At 40.5% G+C, this 19,742-nt stretch overlaps 2 protein-coding genes across 3 annotated transcripts in view; one reads left to right on the forward strand and one right to left on the reverse strand.

The window, feature by feature from the left end:
* Positions 1-1,093: 1,093 nt before the first annotated feature.
* AGT (angiotensinogen) lies at positions 1,094-7,040 on the forward strand (the record flags this gene model as incomplete). Its single annotated transcript, XM_081315343.1, has 4 exons — positions 1,094-1,880; positions 4,159-4,414; positions 6,258-6,402; positions 6,852-7,040. 4 exons carry the CDS (start codon positions 1,094-1,096, stop codon positions 7,038-7,040), a joined length of 1,377 nt encoding a protein of 458 aa, XP_081171469.1.
* Positions 7,041-9,788: 2,748 nt separating this feature from the next.
* Positions 9,789-19,742, reverse strand: part of COG2 (component of oligomeric golgi complex 2) — a 40,346-nt gene continuing 30,392 nt past the window's right edge. For both annotated transcript variants that reach the window (XM_081333295.1, XM_081333296.1), the window contains exons 11-18: positions 19,189-19,250; positions 17,788-17,939; positions 17,229-17,417; positions 16,618-16,690; positions 15,725-15,867; positions 14,686-14,825; positions 10,630-10,810; positions 9,789-10,279 (exon numbers count right to left, since the gene is read on the reverse strand). In XM_081333295.1, the coding sequence (XP_081189421.1) occupies positions 10,178-10,279; positions 10,630-10,810; positions 14,686-14,825; positions 15,725-15,867; positions 16,618-16,690; positions 17,229-17,417; positions 17,788-17,939; positions 19,189-19,250 (1,042 nt within the window). In that variant the 3' untranslated portion in view covers positions 9,789-10,177. The remainder of the gene's footprint in view (positions 10,280-10,629; positions 10,811-14,685; positions 14,826-15,724; positions 15,868-16,617; positions 16,691-17,228; positions 17,418-17,787; positions 17,940-19,188; positions 19,251-19,742) is intronic.

Consider the following 19,742-nt stretch of genomic DNA (forward strand, 5'->3'; position numbering starts at 1 on the left):
TGAACATCTGGCTGTTGAGAGGATAGGCAAATGTTCAGCTCCATGGGTCTTCAATGTTTAGTGCTCCTCTATGCCATTCACCTGAGAAAGAGCTAATGTACAACTCAATCTTATGCAAATTGGGTGCACTTGGCTGAAGGTTATGTGCTGGAAGAGCTTGAGTAAGCCATACTTTAGTTCTAGCTGGTCATCACCAAGCTCTTATGTTTATTTTTTATCATTAGTTGATGCAAGAGCGCAACATTAGAAGGGATATGTTAGAAAGGATTGTTTTATGTATTGTTTGAGGCATGTTTAATACTAAGTCACAAGCCATAATATACATTCAAGAAAAAAAGGCATAACTGGCAGGGTTTATGCAATATGCTAAGCAAGATCTAAATGCAGCCAATTGTTGTTTAGTAAGATCTACATGGTTGCTTTTGGACTTAAGGACTGTATATGGCAGCTTCATCTTTTCAAACAACAGTTAGTGAGAAAAAGTGTTTTTTTTTAAATGTGTCCCTATCAAAGAGTCTATTTTTTAAATTATCCAAGACTGATTTAAAATGAAATAATATTCCAAAGGAAAAGAGGAATAAGGTCTTGCAATTATCCATCTCTGGAAATGTCTTCTGGATAAACCAATATAGCCCTGAATCCAGTGGTGGGATTCAGCCAGTTCACACCGTTTCGGCAGAACTGGTAGCTAATTTTTGTTGCCCAGGCCTAGAATGGACTTCCGGAAGTGGCATCCACACTGAGAACTGGTTGTTCACATATTTGAATCCCACCACTGACTGAATCATGGAATATATTTGCTGACCCTGCTTATACATAATTAAATCCACTTTTATAACCCAGTGTAAAACACTACAGTAAAATGTGATCAGATACTTTGTGTTTCAGTGAATTACAGAAACACAACTGGATCATGGCAAATTTCCCATGTAGGCTAACTGATGTTTCCTAAGTAAAGGCATTAAATTTTTTGTGGCTTGGTTAGTTATGTTATTTAATAAGGAAAGCTAGCAGAAAGCGCATAAAAGCATCCATTGATGACAATTGCAATTATTTCTTTCTGAATTAGACATAGATGAAGATCCACGTCAACATGAAACTTGGAGTCCTTTTGCTATGTGTCCTTCTGTACCTTACCACTGGAGGCTGTGATCGGGTATACATTCATCCGTTTTATCTGGCTAACTCTAACAATACTGATGCCAGCAGCTGTAAGGAGCTGGAAGAAAGAGAACAGCTGGTGAAGATGTTTGTTCCCCTCTCCATTGAATCCCATTTCACTTCAACATATGAAGAGAGTCTGAGGAACAAGACTGAGGAAAAAGAGAAATACTTGGGTGTGGAATTCTTAAATTACCACATTTATGTGCTTGGGGCCCGTTTTTACAAAGAGCTGAAGAAAATACATGGAGGCAGCAACATTGTCCTCTCTCCTATATTCATATTTGAGTCTCTATTGTCCATTTATTTAGGGGCTTCTGGACAAACGGCAAGTGATCTGCAGAAATTATTAGGGTTCAACCTGCCACCCAGTGACTCAGGTTGTGCCCTCAAAATAGATGGACGTAAAATTCTATTTGCTCTGAAGATTATCCTGAATGCCCCTTTACGCTCCAGGGACACAGAGGGACTGGTTTTCTCCAAGCTTTCGTGCCTTTTCTCTGCTCCTGGTACCCATTTATCTGAGTCTTTTTTCCATGTGTTGGCCTTTCCAGATGTTAATTTCTATGTTCGAGCTGTGGATTTCACCAATACCACAGAGGCCATGAAACAAGTAAATGCTTTTGTCGAAAGAAAGAGCAGACACAGAACCAAGGGTCTGCTGGCTGACATTGATCAGGAAACCACTCTGCTGCTGACAACTAACACTTATTTCAAAGGTATCTGACAGGAAACTGGGGGGGGGTTGTCACAGATTAGGACCAATGACAATCCCTACAGTGGAGCAGATCAAGGAGAAAATTAATGATATGAAACTTGTAAAATAATGCAATATTTACTTTGTCCACATGTTAAAATGGGGATTGTAATAAATATGTGGAGTTGGATCTCCAGACCTTCATCAGGCCTGTAACACAGAACATTACTTGAATAACCTGTATTATTAATTTCCTCTGATCAGAATTAATTTCTGGCAAATTGGATGGGTATTCAGGTACAGTGGGTTACACACCTATCTTTTAACCATTAGAATATATTCCCCATTCCTCACTGAGAAACCCTGGGGTGGGGAAGAGAATTGCTTGGAAGGTCTACCGTATTTTCCGGCATATAAGACGACTTTTTAACCCATGAAAATCATCTCAAAAGTTGGGGGGGTCGTCTTATACGCCCAGTTGTCTTATACGCCGGAAAATAGTACATAAATCAATCGAGCGCCCCCGTTCTTGCAAAGCAACTTCAAGCCTCCTTAGTCCAGTCCCCCCTCCAATGTGACTCTCCCTTCCCACCCCCAAGAGCCTCTCAGCCCCTTCCCCTCCCCCTTGCAAACGCCAGACCCCGGGAGCTCTTGCGTCTATTCCAAAGGGTGGGTGGAAGGAAAAGCCCCTTTCGGCTCCGGCTTGGCTGCAAGTCAGCGAGCCCGGGAAGGCACACCCTCCCCTCTCACTGTGGAGGAAGCAGGGCAGGCTGGTGTCTGGCGGGAGCCGGCAGGGCAGTCCTGCGCACGCGCGTGCTCCCCGGCTGTTAAGGAGCACTCCTTAGCAGCCGGGGAGTGCGCGTGTGTGCAGGACTGCCCTGCTGGCTCCCGCCCAATGCTGGACGGCTCCGCCGATGCTGCTTCAAGAGGGAAGAGTGTGAGGTGCCTGCCATGGCTCCCCGAGGACTCCTTAGGAGCCGGGGAGCGCGCGCGTGCGCAGGACTGCCCTGCCGGCTCCCGCCAGACGCCAGCCTGCCCTGCTTCCTCCACAGTGAGAGGGGAGGGCGTGCCTTCCCGGGCTCGCTGATTTTCCGGCGTATAAGACAAAAAATCTTGAAAATCATCTCAAAAGTTGGGGGGTCGTCTTATACGCCCAGTCATCTTATACGCTGGAAAATACGGTATATTATTTTGTATACAGTATTATTCTGAAAAATTGGAGATGATTCCCTTTTTCACAGTTGCAATTTAAGAACAGTAAGAAAGATAGGCATCAACTATGGTTGGTCAGGACCAAAGCACAGAGATTAAAGACCTTTTAAAATTACAGAATAGGAATAAACTGCTTCCCTGCTTCACCCCACCACTTTGTTTCATTTCTTTTATTTATTAAATTTATATGCCACCCATCTCCCAGTCTGAGAATAAGGTTCTCTTGATTCTTTGAGTACTGAACAGAATGTCTGTGCTTGCATGTTTGACAAACTATAACTTAGTAGGTAAGAATTTAGCTATGCATAATATGTGAACCTATCTGATCGGGTTATCTCTCATACCAGAGTCAGCCAGGTCTGCATTTGTTTTTGTGCCTTTGAGTAAGTATTGACTGCTGATGACTAGTTTTTGCAGTTTTCTTGGCAAGGTTTTTCAGAAGTGGTTTCCCCTTGCCTGCTTCTTAGAAAGAGTGACAGGCCCAAGGTCACCTAGCTGTTTTGGGCCCAAGGTGAAACTAGAACTCACAGTCTCCCAGTTTGATAGCCTGATGCCTTCACCACTACACCAAACTGGTTCTCTGTGTCTGCTCATAGGATACAATTGTAGAAAAGGTTACCACTGCAGTGTGAGAAACCCATTACAGGAGAACAGTATAATGGCTCTATTCCTGTAGTATAAGTACCTTTCTGGAGATTCTTGAAGCATCTAATGTGGTTTCAAAAGATACTTGTTGAAGATCACTTTTCTAAGCAGACATTCAACTGCTAAAAAAATGCATTGTGTTTTTGAGCCTTTTAAGGTTCCTCAGATAATTAATTTAAGTGTTACTTCACTTAAAATTTTGAATTTACTGTAGTTTCCCATTTCTTATATTCTTCCAGTCTTTGATTTATTGTTTTATTGTTTTATGGTTTTGTGTTATATGTTCCTTTGAATGTACATATGAAGTAGGAACCTTGAATTCTGTCCAAGAAGAGAAATGGATAAGGAGATAAATATATTGCATGTAAATATTCAGCTAGAAGCTTTTTATGCCAAAGAGAGGGAAACAGTTTCCTCTAACCACATTTCCATTTGCTTTTCAGCTGTAATAAATGGAGCGTCCCCACTCAAAGAACCTCAAGAATTCTGGCTTGATTCCAACACTAAGATCTTTGTTCCTATGATGACAGTAACTGGAATCTTCAAGCATAAAAATCTTCCAGAACTTTCCATTGTCAAAATTCCTCTCAGCAAGAGTGTATTTATGCTGCTTTTACAGTCTAGCAGTGAGCTATCTAGAGATAAAGATTTGTATTCTTTTAAACCTTCTTTGGAATGGCTTCAAGACTTGCAATCAAAGTACGTTCACACATTCATCACAACACTAGGAACTCGTAAAAACTTCATAACAGTATGAACAGTTTGATGGTAGAACCAATTACCCAAAGAGGTGGTGGATTATTGGTTCTTTTTTATGCTAGACCAGGGGTAGGTAACCTTGGCTCTTTTATGACTCGTGGACTTCAACTCCCAGAATGCTGGCTCAGGAATTCTGGAAGTTGAAAGTCCACAAGTCATAAAAGAGCCAAGGTTGCCTACCCCTGCGCTAGACAGTCATGTGTCTCTGGAATGCTTTAATGTATATTCCTGCACAGTGCAGAAAGTGAGATATGATGGCTGAAATGGTAGCTTGCAATTCTATTATTCTAAGAAAATTTTTGTAGAATCAGGGAAAGTCCGGATGTGGTAGTTATGAGATTCTCCAATTGATGAAGCATCTCTAAGTTAAACTTTAGTATTCATCTCACCATTCATACTCAAATTTTCATAGCAATGATCCAATATCTAAGAGGCTGCCACAAAGAAGAGGGAGTGGACCTATTCTCCAAAGCACCTGAAGGCAGGACAGGAAGCAATGAATGGAAACTAATTAAGGAGAGATCCAACATAGAACTAAGGAGAAATTTCCTGACAGTTAGAACAGTTAATCAGTGGAACAACCTGCCTCCAGAAGTTGTGAATGCTACAACACTGGAAGTTTTAAAGAAGAGATTGGATAATCATTTGTCTGAAATAAGGATTACCTATTTTCATTTTTATTCTTCCAGAAAATAATTCCAAACCATAACCTTCTTTAGGATTCAAGCCTATGTATTAATAGAGTATCCACTCAAACCTGCCATTGTAATCTGTCCTTAACTGATTTGGGTATCTATGGTATGTACAAGGCACCACAAAGAATTCATCAGGTGGTGATAGCTTAAGCTGGTATGGCTACAAAAGAGAAGGGACCTTCAATACGCAACAGAACAAACTATTTGTGTACAATACGGAAAGGGAGCTGTGTAGCATTTCTGTGGAGAATTTCAAATAGATATAAAATCAAAGTAGATATTTGCCAAATTATTTTAGGGAAAGTGTTGTTTTTGTTCTGGACATCTGGATGAAAAGAGCGACTTTTGGTGGATATTACGAAAAGATCTGATCAAGTGCCTGAGTGGAAAAGACCAAGCACAGGATCATGTCTGAATTTGGGTGGCTTTTTAAACACACACACACACACACACACACACACACACACACACACTAGAGCATGGGTGTCAAACTTGATTGTGTCGTGTGATGTGACGTATCATGACTTGTTTGCCCTTGTGGAGCCGGGACGGGCGTGGCCTGTGCATGATGCATCAGGCCCGCAGGTCACCAGTTTGACACCTGCTAAGCTTGTAAGCCGCCCTGAGTCTTCGGAGAAGGGCGGGATATAAATGGAATTAAAAAAAAAATAGAGGATAGATTGCTTAGACCAGGGGTAGGCAACCTCAGCTCTTTTATGACTCATGGACTCCAGCTGGCTCAGGAATTCTAGGAGTTGAAGTCCATGAGTCATAAAAGAGCCGAGGTTGCCTACCCCTGGCTTAGACAAATGGTACAGTTATCATCATAGTGCATATTTAGGAAAAGGCCACTCTCTCTCCCATACCTGAGTTTTGAGAGATAATCACCACCTTCCTTTGTCAAGACAGAGAAGCAACCAATGTGACTACTGTCCCACTGCCTTCCAGTTTATGAGTGCTCACTGGCAAATCCAGCCCCAATTTTCCCGAAGCCTGTAACAATCACTTCTTGGAATTTATTTAGAGACAACTCTTTCATTATTTTGTGCTTTGCCCTTTCTTCTCCCCTTTCTTTCTTCCTTCTGCAGACAAATCCACCTGACTTTTCCAAGGGTGTCTTTTACAAGTATATACAACCTTCAAGAACTCCTTCGGAAACAGGGGGTGCCTAATCTTTTCGGAAAAGAAGCCAATCTCAGATTGCTAAGCAGTAGTAATGTGACCATTGAAAAGGTATGCAGTCATTGACTTTGGCTCTTTGTAAGCATATAAATCTATTGGTTGGACCATGTATTCGATATCTAAGGATGGATGATCAGGGATGGGGAACCATGGCCCTTTTATGACTGGTGGACTTCAACTCCCAGAATTCCTGAGCTAGCATGGCTCATGAATTCTGGGAGTTGAAGTCCACCAGTCATAAAAGAGCCATGGTTCCCCACCCTTGATATATAAATAGATGATATGGATGGCTGGGGATAGATAGATTGATTGATTTTGGGCAGTATTGGCACAACTTTATAAGCCTTCTATAAGTATTATATGACTTTTTAAAATCCAAGTTTCTAAATCTCTTTATTAGCACTTTTAAAATATATTTTTATTTATTGGGCTTTTTTCATTTATAATCTTAGCACTGCGGCCTACTGACTCAGATTTACTATCTTTGTTTTTGCTTGCAGATCATAAATCAGCAATTTTTTGAGCTCAGCCCCAGTGAAGGAGATCAAGTAGAAGCTGACACAGAAGAACATGCTAGCGAGACACTTAAGATAACATTGAACAAGCCATTTCATTTCGCAGTGTATGAAAATGAATTGGGTACATTGATTTATTTTGGCCAAATAACAAATCCCCTAAAAGAAACATAAATTCTGGTTGGGGGAAAAATAAGTTTTCTTTAATCCTTTGTTGTTTTTCCTGCAGTACTTAAGTTTTTATGGTGGGTTTTTTTTTGTCTTGCTTTGAGAACTAATGCATCTTTCTAAAATAAACTTGACAAATTTATCAATAGAACTTTCTAAAAAAATACTGCTGATTAATAAAGTGCTCACATCTCATAAGGCTATTATAAGATAAAGTAGCTCATTTTCCATTTACTGAGAGATTCCAATGTGTGCTGGGTTTAAGCCATATATGTAAATTTTAATCCATGGTTTATGGTTTAGCAAACCTGTTTTGGCTTATTAAACAATGTATGTCAATCTAATACTCCCTGTGAAAGAATTCAGCCACTCAAAAATGTGGGAATATATCCAGAACAGAGAACTTAGTAACCTGTTTCCATGTTCAATTTAAAGATATTTAGCCATGTCTATGTTTAATTATCACACAAGTAACTTTAGCTAAATTAGTATAATGTGACAATTAAACTCTATTCATGTTACAGAAGTTACTTCATGAAAACTGCACACGCAGGTCATGTTTGCATGATACGATTGAGAAATTTCCCAGAGAACTCACTCAACTTTTTGGGCTAATAGTATATGGCCTATCTTGGTCAGTAATCCCTCTGCTTGCATTTTCTAGGCCTTTCCATGCTTGGGTTGTGGGACTGGATTTAACAATTTGCATGAAACATTACCCACCCATGACCAAATTTAGTGTGAAGAAGGCCATAGAGTGAGATATTTGTTATATGCCAGGAGGAACAAGGTTGAATAGCTTTCCAAATCCAGAACAACTTGTGATAGTGCAATTGAAAATAAAAAAATAAAATAAAAAGCTTAATCTGCAAGGTGATTTAATACACCTACTTTATGCCTAAAAATCATTAATTCCCATCCCACAAGCATGGAGAAAAATTCCCATCATTAAAAATAATGCAGACCTCGATCTGAATTGGTTGATCAATACATTGCAGTGAAATTCCTGAATATCTGGTCATATTCTCTGAAAAAAAAGTTGTGGTCAGGTGCACTTGCTGGTCATAATAAGATTCCAGCTCCTGCTTTGGGAAAAATTTCAGAATTGCTGGATCCACTATCTAGAGCAGAGGTTCCCAACCTTTTGGCCACTAGGGACCAGTTCTGTGGAGAAAGGTTTTTCCATGGACCAGAGGGTGCGTGGTCTTGTGTTCTGCCTGCATCCTGCAGATGGGGTATGGTTGTTTGTGTGGACCAGTTGCTGGCATGCCGCAGCCCGGTACCGGTCCACAGAGCACAGTGCCAAACATAAGCATTGACAACTAAAGTTTTTATAAACTTGTCTATACATTTATTCCGAGGGCCAGAACTTCCACACCAAAATTCATGTTTGCTTCATGGTTCTTCCCTCCTTTTCACCTTGGCATTATAATTCATACTCTGAATGCTTACCTTTGAAACAGGATCCAAACTGGATATTAAACATGTCCTGCTCTGTGCTCCATCCTAGTAATAGAGATGAAGAATCTCCCCTCCCACACACACACCTTTTGGGGGGAATCAGGAAAACATAGTTTGTTTGATTTGCATGCCAGTAGTAGGCAAAAAGGTAATTTAATGCAAGGCCACCTCTCTCTCCCTTGTTGTCCAGCACCGATTCAAAGGTTTTTAGTATCAGCTAATAGTTTAAGAGGAGGGATGCGGTGGCTCAGTGGGTTAGGACACTGAGCTTGTCAATCAGAAGGTCGGCAGTTTGGCGGGTCGAATCCCGAGTGCCACGTAAGAGTGAGTGCCTGTTACTTGTCCCAGCTTCTGCCAACCTAGCAGTTCGAAAGCACGTAAAAATGCAAGTAGAAAAATAGGGACCACTACGGTGGGAAGGTAACAGCATTCCGTGCGCCTTTGGCGTCTAGTCATGCTGGCCACATGACCACAGAGATGTCCTCGGACAAGCGCTGGCTCTTCGGCTTTGAAACGGAGATGAGCACCGGCCCCTAGAGTTGGAAACGACTAGTACGCATGTGCGGGGGAACCTTTACCTTTAAATAGTGTAAGAACTGTATTCTAGGATACTTTATCTCTTGAAGTCATAACTATGTGCATTTCTTCAAATTCAGAACAAATGACAATAAAGGTTATCTTATCTTCTTCCTGTCAAGACTCACCTATGTTTTCAAATTAGGTACTGGGCACATCATGGCAGCCAGGAGCCACAATTCACCCCCCCCCCAACTTCCAGGGATCGTGTGTTATAATGAGGAGGGTTAAAAAAAACTATTTCAGAGTTTCAGTGATGGAAATAAGGATTTTGATGGAAATAGGAATTCCAGGTCCCTGAGAAGGGTTGCAATAACCCCTCAAAAATGCCTACCAAGCCTGTAAAAGCACTCCTCAACTAGCCTTGAATTCTGAGGTGACTGACTAAACCTCTGTCAGATAAATACTACAGCTCTATCTCTATCATTCACTTATTGTATGCCAACAAACGAAAAATAGCAGGTAATCTGAAAACAGCACCTTCAAGGAAAAACATTTGATTTTCTTCACAGGATTAGGGAAACATTTTGAATTGGAATAAAAGATGCCAAAATAAGCTTCAAAATAAGTTTTTTTTTAAAAAAATCCAATAATAGTTCTTTTTAAACTCAAAGTAATATAATACAAACTATCCTTAGATGTCACAACATTACTACTCTTACACTTTTTGTTACAATTTTTAATCACAAAATAATAAAAATATACAAGACATATGAACATAATTAACGCCACTTTTTATTCTAACAAAATTTACAAAAAGACAAAATCCTTTTGTTCATTTTAATCATGTTAAATTCACTTTTCTGCATGATAATAATTTACAATAAAAATAAAAATATTATCCATAATCCTATGGCAGAATACGTAGACTATATATAAACTGCCTTCCATATAACGGAAAACCAAAATAAACGTTCTCCCTTGTATGTTTATTTTAACGAAATGAGTTTTTCTATTTTGAGACACATTTAAATTTGCTGCTGGAGCTGCATTAGGAAGCACTTTTTTTTGCTACACGGTATTTGGCAAAGGAAAGTAAAAATAAAAAATAAACTCTTTTTCTTTTTTGGAAGCTAGGTCTCTTCATGAAAAAGCTGGAGATTGTGTTATGTCTGTTCGGTGGCTATCTGATCTCTAGCAGCTTGAACAAGCGCCGAAAGAGTGGAAAAACATTTAATGTTGCTCAGCTGCATCCCCATCTTCTCCAGCTAAAACAAAATATCAGATTTACTAATTATTGCATTGTAAGCAACACCAGAAATATTTCAAAAATAATATAATCAGAAGATCTACAATATGAACATTGAATTTCAAGAAATTACACACACCTCTCCAACCCACCCACACACACACACACACATCCGCCCCAACCATGCTGTGAAATATATTGGAGCAATAGATAATGACTGGCCTAAAGCATATCAAAAGCAAGAGAGAATGGCTGGCTAAAAGATTGGAACTGAGGTTTGTGTGGTCAAACTTTTAACACATTAACAGCTACAGCTGTGCAACAACAACAACAACAACCACCCTTAACTATTGTTGGCATCTAAGTTACCTGCATTCCAAAATGTTCCACATCTAAAGCTAACTGTAGGCGAATTTTGTTATCATCACTCATGCCTCCAGATGGGGAGGGATGATTTGCAGTTACAGTCTTCCTGGCTTGTTTTAGCCTTTTCAAACTCTCTTCCATTTTCTTTACAGAATTTAGAATATCTGATACTGTATCCAAGTACCTACATAAAAAGGAATAGATTAGATTATGAACACTTGTGGACAGAACTTCATTTACAGGGGGGGAAAAAGGAGTTTTACTGTGTGTATACTGTGCCTAAAGGATGGAGAAATGAAAATACACACTCTCTCTCCCATTTACTTCAACAGCAACTGAAAACTGCTGATTTTAGCCTGGAACATGCCCTATTTTAATTTTAGTTTAGCTTTTATCTATACAATAGGTTGGCTCTTAAAGCCTAGAACAGTGATGGCAAACCTTTTATTTTATTTTATTTTATTTTATTTTATTTTATTTTAATTCCATTTATATCCCGCCCTTCTCCGAAGACTCAGGGCGGCTTACAAGCTTAGCAGTAGCCTTCATTCTATGTATATGCCTGCTTATTAGGGCTTTCACACACACACCCCCAAGCGGCATTATTACAAAGTCAGCTTAATTGCCCCCAACAATCTGGGTCCTCATTTTACCTACCTCGGAAGGATGGAAGGCTGAGTCAACCTTGAGCCTGGTGGGATGCGAACCTGCACTAATTGGAGGCATTAGCCCACTGCTCCACCAAGGCTCTTTTAGAGACTGAGTGCCCAAACTGCAACCCAAAATCCACTGATGTGTCATCGGGTGCCGGGTGGGCGTGGCCCATTGGGTGGGTATGGCCCATTGGGTGGTAATGTCAGACTGGGTGGGACTAAAAAGTTCAATCAATTCCAACTTTGCCAGATCTTTTTTTTCCCTGCAAGAAGTTGAAATTGAATCGTTTGAAACTTTTTTTTTTTTGCACACAGCAGTGGAAAAAGTTTTATAAAACCCAGTTGAAGGCCTAGGACTGGGGCAACGGTGCGCGTGCCCAGAGAGAGGGTTCTGCGTGCCACCTGTGGCACGCGTGCCATAGGTTCGCCACCACTGGCCTAGAATATCACCACAAAATTCTGGTCCCTAGTATAAAGGAGACAATAGCAACAAAATACTCCTACTGTACTTCAGTGTTAAAGAATTTCAAAAGACACACAGGCTTAAGTCTCAGAAACAAACTGGAATATAACACATGAAATAACTACAACAACTTTTTTGTCACTTTGAATGTACACCAATAGGCATACATCAAAATGGAATTTCGTTGCATACAGCTCTCAAAGGGTCACCACCTCTGATATATAGTCCTTGTTCGTGGCCAGCTCAAGTTTCAGAATGTCCATTTTAGTCTCCAGAGAGTGAATGATGGCAAACAGGACAGATAGAAATGGAGCTCCATGTGGATTAGCCCTCAAATTAGCTTGTATTCCTGCACAACAACCTCGCCTCCTTTCCTTTTTCTGATCCTGTTTCTTCCACCTTTTCCTTAAAGGGGCCTCGCTCCTTTTCGCCCCTGGAGCACGCTGCCGCCTCCTCCAACTTCTCCAAAAGCCTCTCTCCCTTCCTCTGGGCCTGCCGACAGCCTCATCCAGTTCCTTTGCTCCATAAGCCCCGGGACCTCTCCTCCTCTGCCTCCTTTGGAAACAGCCCTAATTTGCAATAGATGTTCTGTACCAGCCTGCTACCGGCCCTGCAGAAAAGGCAGGGACAACCCCTTTTACAAGAAGGCAAGAGGCTGGAACTAAGCCTGCCAAATTTATTAACATAAAACAGAGCAAAGAGAGCAAACACGAACCATGAAACAGGAGCTATTCAAATGGTTGCCTTCAGCAAACCAGCCCTCCCACGCATTCCCCTTTTAAACAGTTCAGGGCGTGGCTTCTCTCTGCCTCCTTCCGAGGTGCCCCATTGCCTTCCTCTGTTTACTCCTGATTGACTGCCTCCTGCGTCGGGCGTCCTTGAACAGGGCCAGCTGTGGGTCATCTTCATCCACGCTGTCAGGCTCACACAGCTGGGTCTGCGTCGTAACCAGGTGGGAGGGGCCTGGCTGAGGGCTCTCATCAGCAAGCTCTCCAACACCCTCAGCAACCTCTCCAACACCCCCCTCCTCCTCCTCTGAATCGTCCGACCCAACTGCCGAACCCACAGGCTGACCCTGAATCACAACAATAGAATCCGTCGCTGGGCCAGCAGTCAGATCTTGCTGCTGGCAGAACAATTTCAAACAGCGCCAACGACTTCTTACGGTCTCACCAACAGTTCCGAAAGAGCTCAAAACTCGCCATACCAGCAAAGATTGTCGGTCGTATGTTACCTTAGTCCCACCAAGTTGCTCAAACACATTAAAACCTTCCCAATCATGTGGTATATATTCTTTATATCCCTCCAAAAACGTTTCATCTTCGAGAGCCAATGCAGCCGCAGCCAATCCAGGCGCCATCTTGGAACTCAATAAAGGACACAGGAAGCGCCTTACACAACAGTCCATTGGTCCACCAAAGTAATTATTGTCTATGCTTCCTTATTCCAGAATAAGTCTTCCACAGGCCCACCACCAGATTCCAAGATATAAACCTAGGCTTTTTTTAAAAAAAAAACATATTGCGCTGTACTTAATTTTAATTTAATTTAAATACAGCAGAAAATGTTTTGTATAACTGAGATTTCAAAATCCCAAATCAAAATTCCCCATTTCTCAAGCTGAAGGGTCTGTGCACACCTTCAGATGCTGCTTACTTAGAACTTCCAACAGCCAACAGAAGAGAATACACGTATCTCAGGTTCAGCTGTGCTGTCCTTGGTGCTCTCTCAGCTTGGTTGTTTGCTGGCAGACATTTCATTAACTGACTAGGTAATATCATCAGTACTAGTGAGTTGGGGGGGGGGTTGCCCTCCATTTATATACAATTGTTTGCCTTGCTAGTGTTGGTGGGGGTGTGGTTTCTCTTTGGTAGCTCCTTATCTTTTGAATGGTATGTAAAGAGCCTTGGTGGAGCAGTGGGCTAATGCCTCCTTAAGTAACACCAGCTGCCTGCAATTAGTGCAGGTTCGCGTCCCACCAGGCTCAAGGCTGACTCAGCCTTCCATCCTTCCGAAGTAGGTAAAATGAGGACCCAGATTGTTGGGGGCAATAAGCTGACTTTGTAAAAATGCTGCTTGGGGGGGGGGGCGAAAGCCCTAATAAGCAGGCATATACACAGAATGAAGGCTATTGCTAAGCACATTGATTTGTGCTTCTTAGATTGTAAGCCGCCCTGAGTCTTCGGAGAAGGGCGGGATATAAATGGGATTAAATAAATAAAATTAAATAAATAAATGTAAACGTGGTTCAAAAGAATTGTTAAGATCCCCACATCCCGCACTGGCAGGGTAAGCTACTGCACATAAACAGAAAACCTCACACTCATCAGGACTGATGATGTTTATCTAGTTGGGTAATGAAACGTTTGCAAACAACAAAGCTCCCCTCAAGGACTCTTGTTCCAACAGCTCCAGCCACTATGACCAATGATGGGTACAGTTAGGAGTTATCATTCGGCAATGGGGTTTTTCCTTTTTTCCATCACTACAGGGGATTAAGAGACTGTCATCACATTTTTCTCACAAATAAGGAGTATTCACCACATGTACACTGACGTTCCCACCAAAGTGAATCAAATGATGCCAACCTCCTTAGGCTGTCCATGATTACAACAATTATCTCTGCTGGTAGAAATCTTTCTCAGTGTAACTGTAAATATTTTGGTTTCTGCACACACACACAGAGTGCTATCAAAGGCCTACTTGTGGAAATAGCAGCACATGTATAACCATGTACATTTTACTTATTTGTGTGCAAAGTTTTGGATTTTAGAGATGCCTATATTATATGAATGGAGATTCCAAGGAGGTCTAGGTCATTTTAATGGAGCTTATTAGGAAAGTTTTTTTGATGCACAGTAATGAGCTGTGAATGCAAATAATCTGTGAATTTTCAACAGCTTCCTATAAGACTGGCAATGTTCTACTTAAAATGTCACTTACTTCTGTGTGCTTGCATTGAGGGCTCCTTCCAGCCATTGCTCAATCACAGCTGGCTTTAATGTATCTTTGTAATCATTCTTCAGTTGATGGAAAGGTTTAAGGGCACTATCAACATAGGGTAATGCCTTGGTTGGCACTTCCTGATTATTGATGTATGAGATGTGAAGGGGAAAAAACCAAGAGAAAACCTTATTGTCTACAGCAAACCTTAACGTGACAATTTAGATGAATGGTTAATTGTTCATGCATAGCAGTCTTAGAATTATTCAGTAGCAACAGATAAACATTCCAATGAATAATCTGTGATAATATTTAAGGCCATTCTGGTTTCTAAAGAACAAATGACAGAGCATGCCTCACCTATATGGCCTTTAGAGCAAACATGAATCAATCATAATTATCACAATTTGTATTAGAATTAACACATGTGTAGCCAAACAGAAATAGCTGACAAAAAATGAAATGCTTAATCAAAGTTTTTAACCCTGAACAATGGGATTTAACCCTGAACAATGAGATGTACCGTCAACAATCTTAACAGCAGCAAATTGGAATTAAGCAAGTATGGCAGAGTTTGAGCCATCCTATTATATTAATAGCAATGTTAGCTTTCTTCTCCTAAAGGTGGGAGTAATGGGAAATAGGAGATCTCTGATGTTGATCTCTCTGTTTACTTCTGAAACAGTCCTTGTCAGCTGCACAGACTAATAACCATTTATCTGAAAAAGAGATGCGTGCTGATGGAAGCAATGACATTGATGCACTGCCAAAGTCTGCTTTAGAAAACCTGAGTGTGATAGAGTCAAGAGGACCCAGAACGATATTTTAGTTTTTACATCACCATCTCTTTCCTAGGTGCCAATGAAGTCAATATGGAGTTAGAAAAATATGGACATGGATAATGGGGACATATGAACAGGATACAACTATACACATACACACACAGCCCAATGTAAAGGACCCCATAATAGTTACTGTAATGGCCATTTATATTGTCCATACGTGCACACACATATATTTTCAAATGTTAAAAAAATACCTTGTTAGTTCTTCTGTACAGCCTTGGGATTTCCAGGGCACTTTTCAAGCAGCTAAAGCAAGAATCATTTAAGTCCTGAATTATCTTACTGTTTAAGGTTGGCCAGGAACTTAGTAAAGAATTCTTTGAATCTTCCAGTGCTCCTATTGAAGAAGTATATACATTTGTACACAGTAAAATCTAAACATCCCAAGCCAGCCTTAGGTATATGGATATTTTTCAATTCCTCTGAAGTACAGTTAAAAACAAATACAAACAGAGCTGGACTGTACCACTTAGCATTATATATTATGATACAACTGCTTCAATGTTATGTTTCACAGAGATATAAAAGAGCAGGTTTTAAAACACTGCCTGTTCTCTTAACTGTTCTTGGCAAGTGTCCAAGTGAGTCAGAATTCTGCAACCCTCCTCCACTCATCCCCGTTCATTCCCTCTTTCATTTCATTTTAGAAACAAGTAGTTTACATGTGTAATTGAAAGATCTGCAAAAAGTAGCAGAGAAATATGCTTAAGAACCAGTAATCCATTTCCTCCAACACTGAGAGATTTCTTTAATTTCAATTTTCCTCATTCAGTTTAATATTTTCTGTCTTTGTAAACCCATTGCCTGGTAAAATATATTTATCAAAAGTTGAATACAAGAGAGAGAGAGAGAGAGAGAGAGAGAGAGAGAGAGAGAGAGAGAGAGAGAGAGAGGGAGGGAGGGAGGGAGGGAGAGAGAGAGAGAGAGAGAGGGAGGGAGGGAGGGAGGGAGAGAGAGAGAGAGAGGGAGGGAGGGAGGGAGGGAGGGAGAGAGAGAGAGAGAGGGAGGGAGGGAGGGAGGGAGGGAGGGAGAGAGAGAGAGAGAGAGAGAGAGAGAGAGAGAGAGAGAGAGAGAGAGAAATGTTTACCTGAGATGCAAGCTATATTCTTGAAGCCAATCATGTCAAGTTTTGGTTTGATCATTTCCAAAAGTTCAGGAAGCTGAATGAAAAATATGCAAGGCATTATGAGTACATAACCTTCAGTACATAACCTGATGCAGAAAAGTTCTTGCGTACAAGACTGTAATGTTTCTGCAAATCTCTTTGCTGAAACACACACACCAAATAAAGAAGGCATCAGCAACATCTTACAATAAAGGATTCTGTATTCAGTACCTGTGCATGACCCATGCCAGCCTTCCATACAGTTTCTAGAATTAAACAGGTGTACCTGACATCATAACAATGAGCTATTTAACCAACTATGGAAAAAAGAATAAAAATTACACTTTAAACAATTTGATTCGAACACCTAGAAAGTTGCATGTTAACAGTTTTAATTTTTTTTAATTGATAAGGCTAAAGGCTAAACGCCATCACACATCCTACTTTTACCTCAATGATAAGAAACCGAGATAAAAGTCGATAACCAAAACAGCAGTCACAAATGTTAAAGAATAATTTTCTTCAGGACACATCATGGTATTTATAGGTTTTCTGTGTGTGAGAGAGTCAGTGTGTCAGCAATATCTACAAACCCATTCCTGAAGTCGATCCAAATCTGCAGCAACAAACACAAGCTGGGTGGTAGATATAGAAGCTAAAGGCTGAGCATTGGGACCAGACTCATTTCCTTGATCTTCAGCAGAGTTCAGTGAAGATTCCTTGCTTGTCAACGTTTTTTTATGGTCTTTCACAGTTTCATTAGAGACAGGCCTGAGCAGAAGCTATTCCATTTTTTTTTAAAAAAAGAGAGAGACAAAGAGTAATATTATAGAGAAATCCACAAACATATATCTTACGTTTGTCAAAACTTTGTGTTATCTGTTAAAGACAGATGCTAATTTTGTATCAGTTTAATTCCTTAACATTCCTAGCCTAAAATTCTCAGCGTGAAAAGTTGGCTGTGTGACTGGATCAGTCACTCTCTCTCTCTCTCAATTCAATCCATCTCATGGGTTTGTTGTTGCAAGCAAAATAGGAAGGAGTATTATGTATGCTTGCTGTCTTGAGTTTACTTATGAATTAATAAGGTGTGATAAAATAAATAAAGTAAGTAAGTAAGCCTGGTGGAAAACAGCCACTGTTTTTTCTCACCTCATTAATGAAGACCGAGTAGCGGGCTAGAATCTGCAGTGAAAGCTTCCACAATCGATCAGTTAGCAATGGTAGAAAAATCTGAGCTGACCAGCACTTCTGTAAGCTAGCCCATGTCATGTGTGTTGCCAAAAGGCAATAAGAACTTCCAGCTGCCAAGAAACAACAGAAGTAGTTCAGTTATGATCAATGTTACATTTAAGACATTATCTTATTGACTTTGCTTTTATTTTCTAATCTGCAGGCTTCACTTCCTCTTCTAGAGGAAATTCTGCAAGTGTAGTTTTATAGCATTTCCTCAAAAGTTGCTCATGGGATGTCCCCTTGGTGGAAAATCTGTGCATCTTTCTACAAGCCAGAAGTTCTTCTCTCCAGCCAGTTGCAAGGAGAGATGGTTTTGCACTCTTCCCTCACGGTAGTTGAAGGCTCATTTATTTAATTTTTTTGGTCAAGTCTCAATTATAGCAACTAACCATCTTTTGACCAACTTTGTACTTGCAAATAAAAGGTAAGCACAATTTGCAGAGGTTACATAGCAGAGGAGACGGAAAAGTGGGGAAACAGTTGCTTCCTTAATAACTAGCTTATTCTGTAGAAAGAATACTATCCAACATTACAGAATGATGGACTGCAGACAGTAAACTATAAAGTAGAAACCGGGGGCACATTTTACCTTTTGTTTCATCAGTGCTACCCATAAATAGTTCTTTATTTAGTGGGAAACATTATAAGTCAATTCTACCTTCGGTCAAATGCTAGCAATAAAAAGCAACTCTTCTTCAACGTTTGGACATATATATATTTCTCTTCTTTGCTTCAATTCATTTGCTTTTGTTCTAAGCAAATATTACATGGATCATGATAATGTGAGCTTATCACTATCACAAAATTTCTGGTCAGCAGAGCAGCACTTCTTATATGAAGTTTTTTTTAAAAAAAAGAACAACCCAGCAATGGAAAATAAGTATTTTTCTTATTATGTTAGGTAAAGGTAAAGGTTCCCCCACACATGCGTGCTAGTCGTTTCCAACTCTAGGGGCCGGTGCTCATCTCCATTTCAAAGCCGAAGAGCCAGCACTTGTCCGAGGACGTCTCCGTGGTCATGTGGCCGGCATGACTAGACGCCAAAGGCGCATGTAACGCTGTTACCTTCCCACCGTAGTGGTCCCTATTTTTCTACTTGCATTTTTACGTGCTTTCGAACTGCTAGGTTGGCAGAAGCTGGGACGAGTAACAGGCGCTCACTCTGTTACGCGGCACTCAGGATTCGACCTGCCAAACTGCCAACCTTCTGATCGACAAGCTCTGCGTCCTAACCCACTGAGCCACCGCGTCCCTTTCTTATGTTATCTAAATATAAAAGCATGAGGTACACATGTTAAATAAAGAGAAAAACTTTACCTGGAGCCTCTTCTAAGCCATCAAAAAGAGCTGCTTCTAAAGCTCCTGCAATTTCTCTAAATCTAAAAGAAGCACAAAATATCTTTTGTGAAACCCCCGGTGAAACCAAGGTTAGCAATTAACATCTGGCAGTTTAGTGATGCAAGCTATCATTCTAATCCTACCAATCGTACCTCAAGTCTGAATATCACACAGAAGTTCTAAGAGGGTATTTTGTAGTGAATTCATGCCAGTTGTGGAATCCCCACCCATAACTTCAACTTGGTTTCTCTGTGATTTCCCAGCATTACCTAAAGACTGGTTCCCTTTTACAGATGTTTTAATCTTAAGAAGCCTTAGTACCTTCATCCTAGAAATGGATCAACTCATTGTGGTTTCACTTAATAAGTATGCTATGATGCATCTCTCTCTCTCTCTCTCTTTCAAAATAAACTATGAAACAATTAAAAGCTAATAAAAAATTCACGATTAACCTAAATAAATGCACTGGACTAGAGATTCTTTTGATAAGATTCCTCACAAAATCCATCACCCAAAAGCATTCATGCCTATTG

Source organism: Vipera berus (assembly GCF_964194415.1).
Source record: "Vipera berus genome assembly, chromosome: 1".
NCBI classification, from domain to species: Eukaryota; Metazoa; Chordata; class Lepidosauria; order Squamata; family Viperidae; genus Vipera; species Vipera berus.